The sequence below is a fragment of the Nyctereutes procyonoides genome, unplaced genomic scaffold (assembly GCF_905146905.1).
Source record: "Nyctereutes procyonoides isolate TBG_1078 unplaced genomic scaffold, NYPRO_anot_genome, whole genome shotgun sequence".
Classification (NCBI taxonomy): domain Eukaryota; kingdom Metazoa; phylum Chordata; class Mammalia; order Carnivora; family Canidae; genus Nyctereutes; species Nyctereutes procyonoides.
In genome coordinates this window covers 17649799-17670647 of record NW_026575037.1, presented here as the reverse complement: position 1 = coordinate 17670647, position 20849 = coordinate 17649799, and the positions used below count along the sequence as shown (strand labels likewise).

The 20849-nt window shown below is 42.8% G+C and overlaps 1 protein-coding gene across 2 annotated transcripts in view; it reads right to left on the bottom strand.

Annotated features, from left to right (window-relative positions):
- The window catches only part of KCNH1 (potassium voltage-gated channel subfamily H member 1), a 370271-nt gene that overhangs the window by 283075 nt on the left and 66347 nt on the right, over positions 1 to 20849 (bottom strand). Inside the window, exon 6 of one of the 2 annotated variants that reach the window (XM_055319555.1) lies at positions 960 to 1433. In XM_055319555.1, coding sequence (XP_055175530.1) covers positions 960 to 1433 — 474 coding nt within the window. The remainder of the gene's footprint in view (positions 1 to 959; positions 1434 to 20849) is intronic. The other variant, XM_055319556.1, reaches the window with a different exon arrangement.

Here is a 20849-nt window from a genome sequence, read left to right as displayed (position 1 = left end):
TTTACCAGATGAACTACCTTATCTTCATCCATCCGAAGCATCAACTAGGCAGTAGGAAAAAGGAAGAACAACTCCCATGGAACACTTAAGCTGAATAAGAATCTGACACTGTCCTTTGCGATGACTTGATGTCCTTGCTTTTTCAAGGGAGAAAATCACCCGAACCAGACCAGCAGTTCCTGCCTTATGCAACATGTTGCAGGCACCCATTCACTGTTTGAGCATGTCCTAATTCCAACACACCTACAGAACATTTGTCTTCTTTTCATTCCTTCCATTACCTGTAGGACTAACAATCCGAAGCAGTATAATCCAGCAATAGTACTACTCACTCTTCCTAGGCACAGGGCCGGACTTCACCATTTGACCATGGCCTGACTACCTCAGCAAATTTATGCAAGGGAGAGTATGGACCACAGAATGCCATTGGTCACAGCCAAAACTTTAACAAAGAAACAACTCCTTCTTTTCCAACATTTGCCAAAAAAAAAAAAAAAAAAAAAGCAAGCAAACTTGGGGAGGAAATAGCATCACTGTTACCAGGAGTTAATTAGTTATGAAACAGCCAAAGGTCAGCAGCAGATGAGAGAAAAATCCTCATAATTAGAATAATCAATAGGCCAGACATTCAATAATTGCATATCAAGTGAAAGATTCACCAATGCAGTGGCGATGCATGCCTGCTTCTGCAGCCCCACCACCCCTGAGCCAGTGGCTTGCGCTCTACATAATGTTGAGAGGGAAGCCTCTGGTCTCTTCCACATCCATTCACGGACATGCAGGGCCTCCAAACCTCCAAAGGACAAACCCAGCAGGCGAGAATATCTATCAAGCATGCTCCCTCTGTTCCAGACATCAGCCATGCTAGTTCCCACCCACATGGTTACTCTTCTGTTGACCACCCACATTTATTCAGCTTTCAAGACATGACAACAAGGTCTGAGATTTGAGGCATGTACCTGACTCTCTCTCCCCTCCAGGGGTGGTGGAATCTGATCAGCAAAACCAATCTTCCCTGGATCACCCATAAAGGCACTAACCTCATCCACGTTCTCAAAAGCGTTGATGACATCATATGGCAAACAGGACAGAAGGTCAATCACAAACCACGTCTTCAGGTAGTTCATGCGGATGAGTTTGGGGTCAGAAATCACCTCCCCAGCTGGTCCAACAAAGGTAGTATGAAAATTCAGCACAATGTCCACCAAAAAGATGACATCCACGATGCTATCCACGACCAGCCAGGCCACATTGTTCTGCCTGGTTTTAAAGGAGACATTGTAAGGGACCAGGATGGCTGTGTAGAAGGTTAAAATCAAGATGATCCAATCCCATGTGGTCTTAAAAACACAGTAATGTAAGATGATGTGAGGGGGAGTCTTTGGTGCCTCTTGCTTGTACTGGGGGAGGATGTCTGAGCCCAGCTGCAGAACCTGTATAGAAAAACACAGTTAAGAGAGAATTAAGTCAGGATTCCACTGCAAACATCTAACCAGTCAGCATCTGTCACTGACAAATGCTCGCAACACTCCAGATGGATCACAAGGAGCAAGAACAGGTACTAGAGGAGTATGGGAGAATAGAGATGAACATTATAATATAAATAATCATAAGGAAACAATGACTAACTATTATTTGGCTTAGTGAGCCAAGCATTGTACTACATACTTCACACATATTTATTACCTCACTTAATTCTAAATACAACCTTGTACTGTTAGCCAATTATTATTCCATGTGACAAGGGAGAAACTGAGGCCCCAGAGAATTAAGCAACTTTACTCAACAAATATTTACTGTTCTATGTCGGGAACTTTTCTAGACACTGGTTATATGTGCAGCAATGAAGCCTGCTCTCATGGAACCCGGTCTAGTAGACGAATCAAGATAATTTCAAATTGTGGTAAGAGCCAACTAAAAGCAAGGGTGGGGACCCGGTGACTGGAGAGAATGTGACATGAGGAACAGGGGAGGGACAGCATTTGAACCGAAACCTGAATGACAACGAGAAACCACCCATTCAAACTTGTATGGAAAATTATCTGAGGCAGAGAGCACAGTTGGCGTAATGAGTCCAGGGTGGGACAAGCTCGATGCTCTCAGGCCAAGAGAGAAGTCGGATGTGGCTGAAGCCCACTGGATGAGGGGAAAGGATGCCAGATGAGCTCAGAGGAGAAGTGGCAACCAGATCTCACAGGACCAAGTGCGCCACGAGGAGGGGTTAAACTTCATTCTCTTAGCATAATTGGAGCGGTTTAACAAAAGACTATTAAACTGGTGCCTGTTTTTAAAAGATTACCCTGGCTGCTGTGTAGATAATGAATTGAGGCAAAGGATTAGAAGGAAGAACAGAATCAAGGAACTTACTAAAACAGCCTTGGAAAGAAATGAGGGTATAGAGGAAAGTAATTCAATTTTTTATATATTTTTGAAGTAAAACCAGCAGATAACTTGCTCATGGCCAGAAAGTAAAGCAAAGCGAGCAATGAAAGGTACCTACTACTTTATCTCCATACCCAGCATGGTGGCTGGCCCAGAGGAGGCACTATAGGATGGTTTTACATGGACGAATGAACTGCAAGGTCATACAGCTAGCAAAAGATGGAACCAGATCCCAAAGTAGGTCTAGCTGGATTAGAAACAGATGCTATTCCACATCAAGGTTGCATTTCCCTAAGTAACAGGCTTTTAAAGAAGCAAACTCATGAAGGGTAAAGTTCAAAGAAGCTTGGCTCCAAGAAAATATCACAGATGGATTTCATCCTCAGTAGTCAAAAGCAAAAAAGCCACACTTTCAGAAGCCCAGCCAAGCTGGCAGGGGCCCTCACCCCTGACCCCGAGCTGCATCTCCTTTATAAGAACACTTACAGGTTCTTATAAATCTCTGGGTGAAACTTTCTCTTGTATCATGGGAACTTCCTCTTTCCTCCAGAGGATAAAGACCCCTTAGTGAATATAAACTGATCTAAATATCCCCATCTCCTCTATGGTTGGCCCTGGGCCTTATAAGGTGAGTAAAAGAAAGCCTGAAATCCACAGAATGCCCAGTGTGCATCTTTGGGTATAGGAACTATTTCTACCCCTCCCACCAATGCACAGAGAGCTCTTCTAGGCTTGGGATTTTATTTTCTCTCCCCCATGAAAAGGAATTTATACAAGTCTGATTTAAAAAGCCTGGGCCCTGAGATCTCAAGGCAGGAAAAGAGACGGACCTAGAAGAAAATAAAAGTAAACTGAATGGGACTTCCACTTCCAGAAAGATAAAATAGACATACTTTTCTCTATTCTTTCTCTAAGAACAACTAAATGTCTTGAGCATTACAAATAACACAAACTTAAGACTCTCAAAGATGGAGGGAAAAAGCAAACTGCCTGGGAATAACGTAATGAGGAATTCTCTGGGTGTTGTCTGTGCCTCAGACATTCCCAGACTTACAGCTGAAGAAGCCAGAGACCTGAAATGACCAAGGAATGCAGACAAAAAATAGTCCCAACAAAAGCCCACCCTCTGTAGCAAAGAGACTGGGAAAAGCCTCAAAAGACAGAAAACTTTTAGATAATGACCTCTCTACCACAGCTAAGCAGCACAGTAAAAGCCATGGCCCCATTCCCACCCAGGCTGGCAAAGGCTTCTAGGAAGTTAGATTTCTCCCATCTTAGGTGGTAATGAATCACCCAACCTCCTCCTCTTCCTCCTCCTCCCTACAAGGCTAGCATTGGAAAAGGCCCAGTATGGAGCCTGGACTTCTATGTCCACTCAGCAATAATGAAGGCCCATCTGCCCACAAGGCAGAGAGGCATCAGTGTAAGCTCAACAGGCCACTAGAACTCTCATGCTCACCCAGAGATAACAAGGAGTGCCCCTCAGGTATCAATAGAGGCTGAGTTTAAAACTTGGACTTCTACCCCCACTCTGGAGGAATGAGGGGATGCCTATGCCTTCCTCTCCCATACCCAGGTCAAAGGAAGCCACCTACAACAAAAGGTTTAGATAAGATCCAGAGTCTCATTACTTAATATTCCATATGTCCATGCTTCTATCAAAAATCACTCATCCTACCAAAAAAACAGGCAAATCTCAAATGAATGTAAAACAATTAGTAGATACCAACACCAAGATGACAGAGATGTCAGAAATATCTGATGAAGATTTTTAAACGGCCATCCTAAAAATGCTTGAACAGACATTTATGGATATGCTTAAAACAAATGGAAAAAAATAGAAAGTCTCAGAAATAGCAAAGAAGTAGAACGTCTCAGCAAGGGAAGAGAAGATATAAAGATGAAACAAATGTAAATTTTAGAACCAAAAATACAATCACCAATTTAGGCATTTCAGTGGATAGGTTCAACAGCAGAACGGAGAGGACAGAGGAATCTGTAGAAATTACCCAAACTAAATGACAGAAACAGAAAGGCATCTGACATAATGGGAAAGGGTCAATTCATCAAGACAGAATTCCTGACGCATATACACCGGAGAGCTCTAAATACACTCGAAGCAAAAGCTGATAGAACTGAAAGGAAAAGCAGACAAATCCACCCTGTCCTCTCTCAAGACCTGTTGGAACAAAATTAGCAAGGATATAGCTGGACTCAACAACATCGTCAACCAACAGGAGTTAGTCGACATTTATAAAACACTCCTCCCACCAAGAGCAGAATGCTCTGTTAGGAAAATGAAGAGACATATGATGACTTGGAGAAGATATTCCCAAACTTCCTATCCCACAAAGAAACAGTCTCTAGAATATATAATTTACAATATATAATCTCCAAACTCAACAACAACAAAAACCAAACAATCCAACCAGAAAATGAGGAAAAAGCATGAAGGGACATTTCCCCGAAGAGCAGAGACAGATGATACATAAGCCTATGAAAAGATGTGCAACATCATCACCCTTTAGGGAAATGCACATTAAAAAGACCACGAGCTATCACCACACACCTATCAGAATGGCTACAAGACAAAATAGTGACAAATACCAAATGCCGGTGATGATGCAGATAAACCAGAGCACTCATATTGTTAGCAGAGATGTAAAATGGTACAGCCACTCCAGGAAGGAGTTTTGCAGTTAAACAACCAAATATGCACCCACAGCCTGACCCAGTAGTTACACTCCCGGGCATTTATCACGACAAATGAAAATTTTACATTCACACAAAAACCTGTACATGAATGTTCACAGAGCTTTATTCGTAACATCCCCAAACTGGACATGACCCAGATGTCCTTCAACAGGTAGCCGGTTAAACACACTATGGTGCATCCACACCATGGAAAATACTCGACAATAAAAAGGTACAAACTATTGACACACACAGCAAGCTGGATGAATCTCCAGAGACTGAATCAACAATTCCCAAAAATAATGCACTGCATGACTCTATTCATACAAGATCCTTGAAATGACAAAATGGTACAAATCGAGAACAAGTTAATGGTTGCCAGGGGTTTAAGGAGGAGATGAGGGCTGGAAAGAAGTGGGTGTGACATACAAAGGCAACATGAGGTATTCTTGTGATGATGGAATATTCTGTGTCTTGACCATACCGATGTCAGCATCTTGGGTGGGATATTGTACTTTAGTTTTGCAGGAAGGTACCATCAGGGGAAAAGGAGTAGAGTCCATGGGATTTCTATGTATTATCTCTTCCATGTGAATCTATAGTTATCTCAAACTAAGAAGTTTAATTTTTAAAAGTCAACGACTATATATGAATTATAACCCTTGTAAGGAAGGGGTCATGGGCATTCAGCTAAGGGAAAGGCAGGGGAAGAAGGAGGTGAGTTACTTCAGGGTTTATTGTATGTTTGCAAAATACAGTCTGAGTGATAAGACTATTCAGCCGGAACTCAAAAGAATCCACAAGTAAGCAGCCACCCGCTGACCACACACCAAAGTCGCCTGGAGTTCCATGATTCTTGGTAACAAGCCCCCGAGACGAAACGCCTTTTTAGAGAAACATAGCTGTTCCTGTGACAGTTTAGTATAATCCATAATTGTTCCTAAGTGGATTCCCATGCTTTCCAGGACACTGTAAAGCCCTGCTTTGAATGAGGCCTGAGTAAATGGTGCCTTCATACCCCTAGAACTGCCAGGCTGGCCACTGACTCTCCTCCTGCTGCTTCTCCTACATCATGTGTTCAAAGGCGGTTGCCAGAAGTGTGAAGCTGGCCTGGGACGGCTGCTGAGGACTTGTATTCAGTTTCTCTCTTCCTATCTCTGAAATGCAGCCTTTTATACTGAAACCACAGGGTATCTGCATTCTGGGAGTAGGCTTGGATGCTTGGATATTTGATCAGAATAAATGTGACACACTGTCTTTCCAATTCTTTATGTTAAAGGCCAAAAGCGGGGAGCCTGGGTGGCTCAGTGGGTAAACCATCTGCCTTCAGCTCAGATCATGATCTCAGGGCCCTGGGATGGAGCCCTGCATCCGTCTCTCTGCTCAGCGCGGAGTCTGCTTCTCCCTCTCCCTCTGCCCCTCCTCCTTGCTCATACTCACACACACACACTCTCTCTCTCTCTCTCTCAAATAAATAAGTTTTTAAAAATCTTAAAAAAAAAAAAAAGGCTACAAATGATTCCCAGAAGGCCGAGCTTTGGCAGTTTGACTTGAGATTCTCCATATTTTACTCTCATGTTAACTCTTTAGCTATTATCTAGAGGAAATGGAATATCCATGAAGTTCTTCATTACAGATAATCAATATTCCCAGGAAAAATGCTCTGATCACGGGACCCCTGAGTGGCTCAGCAGTTGAACACCTGCCTTTGGCTCAGGGCATGATCCCGGATTCTCGGGTTCAAGTCCTACATCGGCTCCTTGCATGGAGCCTGCTTCTCCCTCTCTCTCTCTGTGTCTCTCATGAATAAGTAAATAAAAATCTTTTTAAAAAATTCTCTGATCAAAAGAATATTTTGCATCCAGTTAACTATCTGAATCCAGTAGTCTTTTCAGAGTACAGTGACAAATGACTAATTACACATGTTGATCACAAAGATTCCTGTGAGACTGACCGACCTTCCTTCTCAGAAGTCTGTGTGAGAATGGATTCAGACCAGGATACCACTCTGATGAGCTCCAGGACTGTCATCCTCAGGAGAAAAAAGCTTTCTCAGACTCATTCAGAATATCCATTTGGAAAGGGGTTAGTGTCCTCCAAAAGGAGGAAGTCTCTGGGTACAGAATTGAAAGACACGGAATGCCAACCTTGTGTACAGCCACAAGGAGCTTGTCTTACGTTAGATGTTCAATGACACCTCAAAAGCTCTGCCGAGGAACAGCTTCACCAGACATGGAGACACAATGACCTGGTGCAGTGGTCCTGAGGACCAGAGCAGTCCCCTCCCCCACCTCTTTTCTGCACCCATCAGTATGACATGTGCTTCTCGTTTCTTCCATTTGATTAGTCTTGTACAGTGGATGCTTCCCAAAGGCCTCTGGCTGGCAGCCCTTCCCAAAATGCACTTCCTAGAGCGGGCTTGAGTCTGTCCTATATGCCCAATCAGACGGGGATGGGAGTCCCCCAAATGCAGATACGACTTCACCAAGTGTAACGTCACTAGTTCACCCTCTCCCTGTCTGCCCCCTAACAATACCCACTCCCAGGCTCTGCCCACAGGAAGTGCTCATTCCAGACCATTAAGGATGACACCAAAGAATTCTCATCTTGGAGACTGATTCTGGAGGGGAAATGAAGATAGGGCTTCTCCCTGGATGAAGAGTAGGGACATTAGTCTGTCACATTTCTCTAGCACCTTTCCTCCCAAAGCCCTCTATTGTATTTCTGAATCCCCATAATCACCCTGTGAGGAAGTTCTACAGATGGTAAGACGGAGGCTCAGAGAGGAGCAGTGACTCACCCTGAGTCATACCAGGGCTGAGTAAGCAGAGAGCTGGGAGCACGAGCCAGGCTGCCAGCTCCAACCCTTCAAGGTTTTCACCAATCTACTTGTACAGTCTCAAATACCTCTCACGGCACAGTGACATACGTCATCACATCTCACATAACCTCCTGAGATGGGAAGACTAGTGTTTTTCTTATATTACAAATTGGGAAAATAAGCCCAGAGAGAAAATGGCTTGCTCAGTCATAGTACAGATGACCAAACAGGACCGTAAGCCTAAACCCAGCTTCCTGATTCAATGACTCTAGAAAAACCACAGCTTTTCCGTAAGACCTCTGCGTGATGGCAACATGCCACCCTGTCATCTTAGGAAGTCAGCTGCTGGTCAGAAGCAGCATCTCTCAGTGTGGACCTTCTCAAAGGCATCCCAATTAAAGTCCCAAACCAGCTACACTGGCCAGAGCCTGTCTTCCTGAAGAGTGACTACCTGAGACCCCAGGCCACAACTAGCTAGATTAAGAAGCAGGACCCAACTACCTTATCCAGAAACCCTTGTGTGTCAAGAGATAATCATCATACAAGTGATTTCTGCTGAAGTAGATCAAAGATTATAACAACTCACTCTAAGTGCTGCTCTCTATCTACTACACCTCACTCTTAGCTCATGTTTTTCCCTTGTGAATCACTGAGAAAATAGAACAGAGAAAGGCTCCTGCATCTCCCAATGGTCAATGTCCACAATGTCCACCCTTACCTACCTTTTTCTTGTTTCAATAAAGTGCTCCACTTCTGTCAAAGGCCAATTCCTCCCATGTGCTCTGAATCTCACCCCTACTCTCCCCTACCTCAAGTGCTTTATGCCCACCTGCCATGATTCTCTTGTTTTCATTCCATCAATCTCTCCTTGGACACAGGATCATTCTATCAGCATCTTTAGACATCAACCAACTCCCCTTTCTTGCTAAGTAAGCTCCTTCTGCTGTTCCCCTATATGGCCAGACTTTTTGAAAAATTCATGTAATCACAGTGTCTCCACTTTTCCCCCAGCCACCACACCCCACATACCCCAATCTAAGGCCTCCACTAGCTAATGAAATAGCTTTTGCAAGATGACAAAGATCTCAGTGTTGCTAAATCCAGTGGATTCCCCATCCTGATATAACTCACTCTCTTGGCAGCTCTCTACAGATTTTTACACTTCTTCCTCTTGAAACACTCTCGTCACTTGGCTCTCTCCATGCCACTCCTGCTGTGGTGCCACAAAAGGGTGCGGCTCGGATCTCCCTTCAGGAAATCCTTCAGAACTAATCCACTGGGGAGTTCTGTTGCTTCTACTACTAAAAGCACACAACTCAGGATCCATTCACTATGCTCCAACTTACTTCTACAACTCCATCCAATCCAGTGCACCATCCCCTCCCACTGCAGCATGGAGATAGCTTCCCAACCTTTCCCCACTTCCACTCTGGTCCTCTTCAAATCTGTATGCTGTATAACAACTTGTATTAAACCATGTCACCTAGTCAAAATCCTCCAGCTCATGACACTGAACTTCAAACAAGGTCTACATTCTTCCTGTGACACGCAAATCCCTGCCTATCTTTCCAACCTCACCTAAGCCCTTCACCCCCTCACCTACCACTCCACCCTACTGGCTTTCTACAAAAATGCTGAAGCTCTTTTCCCACCTTGGAGCAGCTCAAACTGCTCTTCCCCAACATGGAAGAGGTCTTCCCAATCTTTGAGTCTTGGTGTAAGCACCATCTCCTCACAGAGGTCCTCCCCGACCACCCTATCTGAAACAAACTCCCACCAGCCCCCTACTCTATTACTCTCTGTCACATCACCAGATTTGTTCCTTTTATAGCATTTATTGGGAATCATAGTAATACCTTATCTATTTACTTGTTTACTTTAAAGACTTTTATTTATCTATTTTAGAAAGAGAGTATAAGCAGGAGGAGGGACAGAGGGAGAGGGAGAAGCAGACTCCCCACTGAGCAGGGAGCCTGATGTGGGGCTTGATCCCAGGACTCCAGGATCATGATCTGAGCCGAAGGCAGATGCTCAACTGACTGAGCCACCCAGGCGCCCCTATTTACTTGTTTACAGAAGTCTCTCCCACTAGACTATAAGATACATGAGGGCAGGGTATTTGTCTTCTCTCTTCCACATACTCGGTCTTTAGCACAGTGTCTGGCACACAGTCAGTGCTTCACAAAAGCCACTTGAATACATGAATAATTGGCTGAATGAATAAAATTAAAGAAGAGGCTATAAAAGTATACCTAAATAATAATATAATTCTTGACAAAAATATAATATCAAGAATGTTCTATAGTAATCATGATAAAGACAATAGAGAGTATGCTATTTCTTATGGCCTTATTTTAATTACATGTACAATCATGAAGAAATAAAAATAAAAACCAAAGTCCACATACACCACTTATCAGCATGAAGTTTTCCAATAGATGCCCTTCCCCAGATACTACAGTATTGGTTATCATTTATGCCCTACCCTGGGCTAGTAAGCCCTTTACATAGGGAGTGTATTTTATACTCATAGTTCTATTTCATGCTGAAGAAACTGAGGCTTGGGGAATTAAAGTAACTTGTCCAAGCACAGAAAGGTTTTAAGTGGTGCAGCCAGTGTTGCCAATCTTATCAAGTTTAACGCCAAGAATTCATATTTTTAACCCCTAGGCTCCCATGCCATGCTCTGGGTTGAGCACTTTACACAAAAAAAAATATAATTTAATCTTTATAACAATTGTGCAAGGTAGAAGCTGGTTTTTATTTTATAAATAAGAGAAATTATTTCGAGGATGCTAAGCTGCCCAAAACCTCAAAGCTAATTAAGTGGTGAACCTGAGATTCAAACCCAAATCTGATTCAATAGCCCACAGTCCAAACGAGCACTAACCAATGGAAATAGGATGCAAGCCACAATGTGACTCTTATATGTAATTTAAATTTTCTAGTAGCCACATAAAAAGAAGTAAAAGGAAACCGGTCAAATTAATTTTAATATTTTAACCCAATAATTTAACCCAATATATCCAAATACTACAACTTTAAGATGTAATCAGTATATAAAGCTATTAATGCAACACATTCTACATTTCTTTTTTCATACTCAGTTTCAAAGTCAATGTGTGTAATGTAGCTTACTGCACTTCTCCATTCAGATGAATCACATCCTAATTGCTCAAGAGCCACATGCGGCCAGCTGTCACCATACCAGACAGCACAAGCCTAAACTATGACTTTTTACTAAGCCATAATAATATCCTGAACCAACTTAAACAGGAGCATCTGGGTGGCTCAGTCTGTTAAGCGTCTACCTTAGGCTCAGGTCATGATCTCAGGATCCTGGGATCAAGTCCTGCATTGTGCTCCCTGCTCAGCAGGGAGTCTGCTTCTCCTTCTCCCTTCTCACTCTCCCTCTGTGCTCTCTCTTTCTCTCTCTCAAATAAATAAATAAAATCTTTAAAACTAAATAAATAAATATGTGACCCACAAACATGTACATGTAAACGTGTGCAAGACAAGGAGGTAGGGAAGGGAGGACATGTCAGAAAACAAAAGGATGGCTAAGAAAACCATTAAGGAGAGGGGATGCAAATGTTTATAGCAGCAATGTCCACAACAGCCAAACTGTGGAAGGAGCCTCGGTGCCCATCGAAAGATGAATGGATAAAGAAGATGTGGTTTATGTATACAATGGAATATTCCTCAGCCATTAGAAACGACAAATACCCACCATTTGCTTCAACGTGGATAGAACTGGAGGGTATTATGCTGAGTGAAGTAAGTCAATCGGAGGACAATCATTACATGGTTTCATTCTTATGGGGAATATAAAAAATAGTGAAAGGGATTATAGGGGAAAGGAGTGAAAATGAGTGGGAAATATCAGAGAGGGAGACAAAACATGATAGACTCCTAACTCTGGGAAACAAACAAGGGGTGGTGGAAAGGCATGTGGGCAGGGGGATGGGGTGAATGGGTGACGGGCACTGAGGAGGGCACTTGATGGGATGAGCACTGGGTGTTATACTATATGTTGGCAAATTGAACTCCAGTAAAAAAATATACAAAAATAAATAAATAAATAAGTAATAAATTTTTTAAGAAGGAGGGGGGCTGCAAAGACAGTGGCGGGCTGACCCTGCCAGACCCTTGGCCTGATGGAGTCAGTCATGGCTTCAGAGCCCGTCAACCTCAGGCAAAGCCAAGTCCCCATGCCTCAGCTGCCTCAACTGAAAAATGAAGCTAATACCACTTATACCAGAGCAATACTGTGAAGGTCAAATAAAAATACAAATGTTGATATGTGTATACATGTATATACAAATCTATAAAGTTTTCTTGTAAATAGGTAAACAGTATCCAAACATGAGTATTTTTGTGCAAATAAAGAAAATGATTGTTTCAGGATCTTTTCAAGTGTCTGTTGGCCATCTGTATGTCTTTGGAAAAATGTCTATTAGGTTCTTTGCCCATTTTTAATGGGATTACTTGGGGGGTTTTTTTGGTGTTGACTTATATAATTTTTTAATATTTTTTGGATATTAACTCCCTATTGGATAGGTCATTTGCAAACATCTTCTCCCACTCAGGAGATTCTGGATGAGAATCAGGAAGGCTCCAGCAGTCCACTCATGGAGTACATCCTGCTTGCCTAAAGGCCTTGGCTTCCTCAAAGATCAGAGACCAAGAATGACAGAATTGAATGGCCTGGGAAGAAAGGAAGATTGATAAAGTACATTTATTTAGAGGGTTGAAAAAAGACAAAATAATATGACCTCACAGATCCCATCAATTCTACGGACCCTTATAAAAGCAACCACGAACATCTGGACACCAAAAGTTACCCACGGGGATCCAAAGATCCCATATTTAGAACAGAAGAAAGATGTGCAACACAACTACTAAAACATAATACAAAGTAGTAAGAGATGCATGTAGAAAAGTGCTTCAAGGGCAGAGGACAAGAGACAATGAACTGACTTAGGTAATCAGGAAAAGCTTAGATGTGAGGTGACTGGCAAGACCTCCCTTGAAGGATGGGCCACAGACAAATCTCGGACAGGGCATTTTCAGCACACAGGGTGCACAGGGCTTAGATGTGTAAGGGAGGTGGGGTAAGAGCTCAGTGTGGGAGGAGCCTGGTGTGGCTGAGCCTAGCAGTGGTTTGCTTTTTGCTGTTGTTTTGTGTTTCGAGGGGTAGGGTCTGTAGAAGACAAAAAATTGGAAAGTGACACTAAATATAAGGAAAGGGGAGGGCAAGTCTTGACATGTCCTTTATGTAGAGGTAAGAATTTTAAGTAAGAGAGGCTCAAAATCATTCGCTGTGTGCGAAGGTACTCAGTCATCCATGTGACAGAAGAAGGAGAAGAGGCAGGCCTGAAAGCACAGGGAGGCTGGCTACAAGCTGCCACAGAACTCCAAGAAAGAGAGGATGCGGCCTTGAACTGGGGAGTTGCAATGGATGAGATGACGGGCAGACTCAAAGGCCTTCCTGGGTGTTACGCTATATGTTGGCAAATCAAACTCCAATAAAAAATACACACACACACACACACACACACACACACACAAAAGCCTTCCTGGGAAGCTGAAGACCTGACCAATCTGCCATGGACAGGATGGGTCCTAACAGGGGTCAACGGAGCCAACAGCCTCACGATGGCCACCTTACAGGGAGTACCAGACGTCATCTCCCAGGATGATAACAGCACAAGGGCCCAGAATCAACTTCCTCTCTGAGAGTGGCCCCCAGGTACTCGACACTTCACCCAGAAAACTGGCCTCACTGATCATTTTGGGACACAGATGGGGGGACCTCACAAACACCACTGTACCACCATCCACCACAGCTGCCTCAAACACCCTCCACCTGCGGGTGAAGAGAAACCCTGGTTTTCTGCACCCCTTACCCCAGGCAACCCCTCCCTCTTCCCTAGTACAGCTCCCATTTCTGTTGAGAAACTCCTTTGGTTTTTATGACTACAGAGTGAGAACAAATCCAGTGCCTGCCAGAAAAAGCACATTCAAAGGAGAAGGGACAGCAGGATGTTAACGAGGCTGAGAATGAAGCTCCAGCCACAAAATAAAGCCTGATTTGGGGTTTCAGACATCCCGAGCTAAACAATGGCTTAATTCCTGTCATAAACACCCTTCTCCGTAAACCAGGCAGGCGCTATTTTTAGAACTTTTTCCATGATGCACTTGTTCTTTAAAGGAAGAGATAAAGGCAGTGGGAAGCAATTAGAAGTATGAACCCATATACTTTATGTCACAGTTGAGTACCAACCCACATGACACCTTCACAATTAAAAGCCCATATTGAAATGCAATAGGGTAATGATCTCAGTCTCTTCTTATTTTGCCGGGAAATTCTTTCAACATTTTATTTTGAAATCTTCAGCTATATTTTTTTAAATTCAAGAGTTGAGAAGAAGTGATGAAGTTGAGTTATGAAAGTGTCACCATCATTACCAAATCAGAAACAAAGAGTACTCTGCTAGCCATGACCAAGGCAGACAGCCATCAGGAGGGGAAGAAGGGGTTAATGTGAATGGGAACCAACATTTAGTGAGGACCTACTAAATGTCAGGCACCAACCAAGGTTCTTGCTTCTTTCCTGCTTCATTCATTTAATGAACATTTTACCAAGTACTGACTATGTGCCAGCATTGTGCTCAATGGCAGAGACGTAGAATAACATTTTTTTATGATTTTATTTGCTCATTCATGAAAGACACAGAGAGAAAGGCAGAGACACAGGCAGAGGGAGAGCAGGCTCCCTGAGAGGAACCTGATATGGGACTCGATCCCAGGACCTGGGATCATATGATCCTGGGATCATAACATGAACTGAAGGCAGGCACTCAACCACTGAGTCACCCAGGCACCCCAGAGAGGTAGAATAAATAAGACAGACACTGCCGCTGCCTTCACAGACCTTCCATCTACCAGAGGAGGCAATTCAACAAGAGCATTCCCAGTGGCATGAGTGCTCAACATGGAAATTGCACACAGGGAGAAGAGTGTCTGAGGAGGTTGAACTGGCCTAGGGTGGGCCAGGGACACTGGGAAAGGTGTGATGTCTACACTGAGAGTTGAAGAATGGGTAGGAACTAGCCCAGCTGAGAGAAGGAACAAGAATCTTCCTTGTTCCAGGCAGAGGAAGAGCCCATTGCAAGGCCCACAGGCAAGAGAGAGTTTGTGGCTTGGAGTGAGTGGGGAACTGCCAGATAAGGCTGGAGACATGAGCTGAGTCTTGTAAATCATGACATAAATTTTTAGTTCATCCAAAGAAGTAGCAAGATGACATTAAAGGATTCTTAAGCAGGGAGTAATAAGATCATACTTGTCTTAAAGCATCATAAATCCTCACTAGCATCCTTTGGGGTAGGTCATATCCTATTTCATGAGGATGAGGAAAGAGGAATGAGGTTTAGGAACTTTCAGAAAGCCACACAGCTGGAATGCAGTAGAGTCTTGGATGAGAACTCGGGTCAGTCTGACTCCAAATCCCGTTTTCTTTCCACTACATCATCCTGTCTCATAAGAAAAGAAAGAAGAAAGAAAGAAAAAAAAAGAAAGAAAGAAAGAAAGAAAGAAAGAAAGAAGAAAGAAAGAAAGAAGAAAGAAGAAAAGAAAGAAAGAAAGAAGAAAGAAAGAAAGAAAGAAAGAAAGAAAGAAAGAAAGAAAGAGAAAGAATGAAAGAAAGAGAAAGACCAAAGCAAAGCAGAGATCCTGAAACCTCATTTCACCTGATTATTTATAACTTTTTACCAAAATCAAATATAAAGTTGATCTCTGGCATCACCAAACATTTGGGTTTTTCCCTGCCTGTCTTGAATAAATAGCTTATTAAAATATAATAAACATACACAAAATGGTTCTCCTCGGAGAAAAGCCGAGAATCCTCCCCCCACCACAAGACCCCAGTCCTCAAACAAGAGAGTGCTGGCCAGAAGGAGCCCCACAGACTGTGAGCGCACAAGGAGCAAACAGGCACAGGCTGGCCTTCAGGGCTGGAAAGCAAGGGCAAGGCCATGGGCTCAGCCACACTTTCCAAGCTCATGTTCAACCTACCATCAAGTGGTTCTCCAAACACCTCTGGAAATGACAAATTTACTACCTACAAGCACAGCCTATCCCACACTGAGACAGTTCAGAGTATTTAAAAAGACTCATTACAAGAAGTAAAATTAGCTCAAAACCCAGATGCTTGTGGTAGAAGTCCCTATTGTCAAAGTTGATTCCTCTCCAAAGCAGGAGAAAACCACGTCTCAGTGAGGCATCCCTGGAGTGTTGTCACTTTTCCGAGTCTAAAGGTGTCAAATGAAGTCAACATCCAGAAAGCAAAAAAAGAGTGGAGGAGGAAATCTCAATTTCAAGGCATACAGAGTATGTTTCTAGAAAAAAAAAAAAAAAAGGATAACACCTTTGCTCCCATACATACTGGCAGCCTCCACTGGCGATTCTGGCCCTTGAGACTGGAAAGTCAGGGACTGTGACACAGACTCATCGGGAACCTGGTACCTGCCTTCTGCTCTCCCTCGGCAGCAGACAGCACCTCCACACATCACTTGCCAATGCACATAGCAAGCGTGGCCTTGCACGTAAGCAAACTTCAGTTCTCTGCATCTCTGTCCTGCTGCCTGGGGAGGTGCCCGGCTCAGCACCACCCCACATGCTTCATGCGTGTCGCCCTGATGGGTGGCTGTGGCAGCATGCTCACGTGGGTAAGGGAGGCATCCCTATGTTACATCAAATCTCTGCACAATGCATAAAAACTAAGTGCTCTTCCTTTAAAAACTAAAGAAAATGTTAAAACTTTAAGTTGAGGGCAGTCTGGGTGGCTCAGTGGTTTAGCCACTGTCAGCCCAGGGTGTGATCCTGGAGACCCAGGATCGAGTCCCACGTCAGGCTCCCTGCATGGAGACTGCTTCTCTCTCTGCTTGTGTCTCTGCCTCTCTCTCTCCCTTTCTGTGTCTCTCATGAATAAATAAATAAAATCTTTAAAAAATAAAAATAAAATTAAAAAACTTTAGGTTGAGTAAAACAATTGCTAGCGCCAATTATCAGTATCAGGGAGAGAAGAAAATGGCACATGTGATGGGACAGGCAGTGTAGACTGGTACTACCTTGTCATGTGAACTCTGGCACTTTCTACCAAGTTTTAAATGTGTGTACCCTCTGTCTCCTTAATGTCACTGCCAGCACCCTACCATATTCACACAAGCACAAGTATTTAGAGAGCCAACATCAATAAAGCGAACTAAGCTCTAATATGGAAAACTTCCAGGTATACCAAACACGTTGAGATGCTATCTAAAAATTATACATTTAAGGGGTGCCTGGGTGGCTCAGTCAGTTAAGTGTCCAACTCTTGGGTTTCGACCCAGGTCATGATCTCAGGTGCATGAGATCAAGTTCCATGTTGGGCTCTGAGCTCAGCGGGAAGTCTGCTTGGGACTCCCCCTCTCCCTCTCCCTCCACCTCCCTCTGCTCACATACTCTCTCAATCAATCAATCAATCAAGATCTTTTAAAAAATAAAATAAAATAAAATAAACATTCAAGATTTAGAAAGAAATAGAAAAATTCCAAACCTCAGGTTCCAAAAAAAAAAAAAAAAACAGGAACACAAAACTAAAGCAACCACTAAGGAGCTGAAACCAAAGAGTCCAGGCATTTTTCAAAAACAAGGGTGATTGGAACAGGGTATACACTGCAGAGGACAGGAGGGGAACACACATGCTCTGCCCAGGGTGACAAAGGGCTGCGCTGATCCACAAACACAAAACAAAAGACATCTATCACAAGTATCAGAGACATAAAAAGGAAACGTGACACCTGTCTGGAACTCTGGGTAGAAAAAGGGTTACCTGTGAGAAATCAGAACCCCAAACCTGTGCCACACACAAGTGCGGAGACAGATTTCACACTGCTCATATGGTGGGGAGCCCCAGGGCTAAAACTTTTAGGGCTAAAAGTGCTGGTCTGCACCAGGTGAAACTTTATGAAACATGGCACAGGCAATCTCAACTACCCCATCCAGATGCCTCTGCAACTGGGAACCCAGTGGACTCCCACCAAAGCCTCTAGCTATAGATAAGCTCACCACAAGAGGAAACTAGCCACCAAGAATGAAGATTTAAAGTATGCCTATGTGTTTACAGTAATAAAAAAAAAAAAAAAGAAATGTGAGCAGGGCTGAATTTTAAAATGGGCAAGAGACACGAATACGCTTTTCACCACAGGAAACATGTCCTTGGAAACAAACTCCTGAAAAGATGTTCAGCATCTTGAGCCCTTTACTAAAAGGCAAACTAAGACCATGATGAAATATCACGACGTGCTCATTAGTATGAAAAATGGAAAAGAGCGGCAAGAGCCAACGCTGGCAAGGACGCAGAAAACCGGATGTTTCCTAGATTACTGGTAGGAAGATAAAGTGATATAATCAACTGCAACTGGCAAGTAGTTTAAGAGCTTCTGACAAAACTAAATATACCCTTCCCTGCATTGCACACACACGCACAAACACAAGTGAATGCATGCAAGAACTGGTGGAGCCCAACTACGATCTTTAATTAACACTATTCTACACATGTCACTTTCCTCATTTTGCTTAGCCATTTAAGACGCTATCATTGAGGGGAGCTGGATGAAGGGCAGACATTCTCTGTACTAGTTTTGCGACCTCCCGCCAATCTGTAATTCTTTCTAAATAAAAAGCTTTCAAAAATCAATGTTGGGTGTAAAATGCATGTTATAAAATATCACAATATGATATCATTTGTGCACATATATTTTTTAAATGCACAATTATACTACATGCGTTTTCTGGATAAATGCATAAATAATGCAAATATTAAAACATCAATAGCAAGGAGACACACAACTTCAGGATAGAGATTTACCTCTAGGGATAAGTTCAAAGAGCATCTCAACTTTATCTTTAATATTTTAATTGTTACGAAAGGATCTGAAGTAAGAAATCACTATCTAGATGTTACAAATAAAGGAATGCTGGTTAATTACTCTCTACTACTCTGAATGTTTAAAAGATTTCTAAATTAAAACCAAAAATACACATACAAGGAGCTTCACCGAAACATTATCTGTAATAGCCAGAGACTGGTAAGTTACATATCCGTCAACAGGGGAGAGCTAAATAGATTTAGATGTAGTAACGCAAGGGAATACAAAGCAACCATTAAAAAGAATGAAGGGAATATGCACTCTTAAGGCAAAGCCCTGAATACACTAGCCAGTGGAAAAAAAAAGCAAACTGGAAAATAATATCTATTGTATGAGCTCATTTTTTGTTTAAAAAAACAATATAAATATATATAAACACATAATAAAACTCACACACTGTTTAATAATGGTTATTTCCAAGAAACAGCGGGCATTTCACTTCTAACTTTATATGCCTCTGCTTTAATATCTGATAAAGAAGAGCATGCTTTATTTCCAAAAACTGAAAAGTTTTTCTTATTGAGGTACAATCGACCTGTACCATTATACTAGTCTCAGGTGTACAACATGGTGATTTGATACATGTTATCAATTGTGAAATGATCACTACACAGTTATGAATCTTTTTTTATGATGAGAACTTTTAAGATCTACTGTCTTAGCAACTTTCAATACCTGATACAGTATTGTTAATGACAGCCGCCATGCTCTAGGTTACATTCCCAGGACTTACTTCTCTTATAAGTGGAAATTTGTACCTCTTCACCCATTTCTCCTACCCCTAACATGGCAGCTACCAATCTCTTCTCTGAGTCTATTCTCTGTATCTAAGAGCTCAGGTTTTTTGTTTGCCTGTTTGCTTTTAGATTCCATGTACAAGGAAGATTACAGAGTATTTGCCTTTCTCTGTCTGACTTGTTTCATTTAGCAATGTCCTCAATGTCCAGCCATCTTATCCCAAATGGCAGTATTTCCTTTTCTGAGGACTTTTTTTAAATTTAAAAAAAAAATTTTTTCAGATTTTATTTATTTATTTGAGAGAGAGAGTGAGCTAGTGAGCATGGGAGCACAGGGAGGAGCATAGAGGTGGGGGTGGGGGAGCATGGGGGCAAGGGGAGAAACATGGGGTGGGGGGAGGAGCAGAGGGAGAGGAAGAGGGAGAAGCAGACTCCTGGTAGAGCAAGATGCCCTAGGTGGGGCTAAATCCCAGGACCCTGGGATCATGACCTGAGCTGAAAGCAGATGCTTAGCAGATATTTAGCCGACTGAGCCACCCAGGTGCCCCTTTTGAGAACTTTTTTAAAAAGGAGTTAATGAACCAAAAATCCAGACTTAATATTAAGCTAATATTGTTGAGCATTTAATTTACTATATGCCAAAGTGTTTACATTCATAACCTTCCCTGCTCTGAACAAATCTGTGGGTACATATTATCCTCATTTGAACTCACAACCTCTACTTGAAGAGAAGGAAATGGAAGCTCTTCAAGGTGAAATGACGTAGATGAAATCACACAGCTGAGTAAGTTGCGAAGTGGGTTATAACACACAGCACTGTTTCAGCCCACCACTCCAATCACCTGCATGAGGCACAGTATCAGAACATATGAAGAACATACAGCTTTTATCTCCTTATGGTAAGATGGAAAGCCTCGTGAGCTGGAACACACACCCTGTGTGACCTGGATGAATGATGTGCCCGTGCTCCAGCCACCACAGTGGCATATCTCAGATTACATCTTGACCTGGCTCCCTCATAAAGAACTGAAAGACGATGTGACGGGGAAAGGTGGTTTCCCGTCCATGGCTTCCCCACACCTACCCACGGCTGAGCAGAAGGTGGCTGAGAGGCCTGGTCCTTCCACCTTGTGTAGGACTCCTCTAGTGATAAGGAAGATCAAGGACCCCTACCAGGCCAGAAAGTCTAGCAATCTGGTATGAGTAACTGCACAGGACTGGGAAGAAGAGACAGTGCACAGA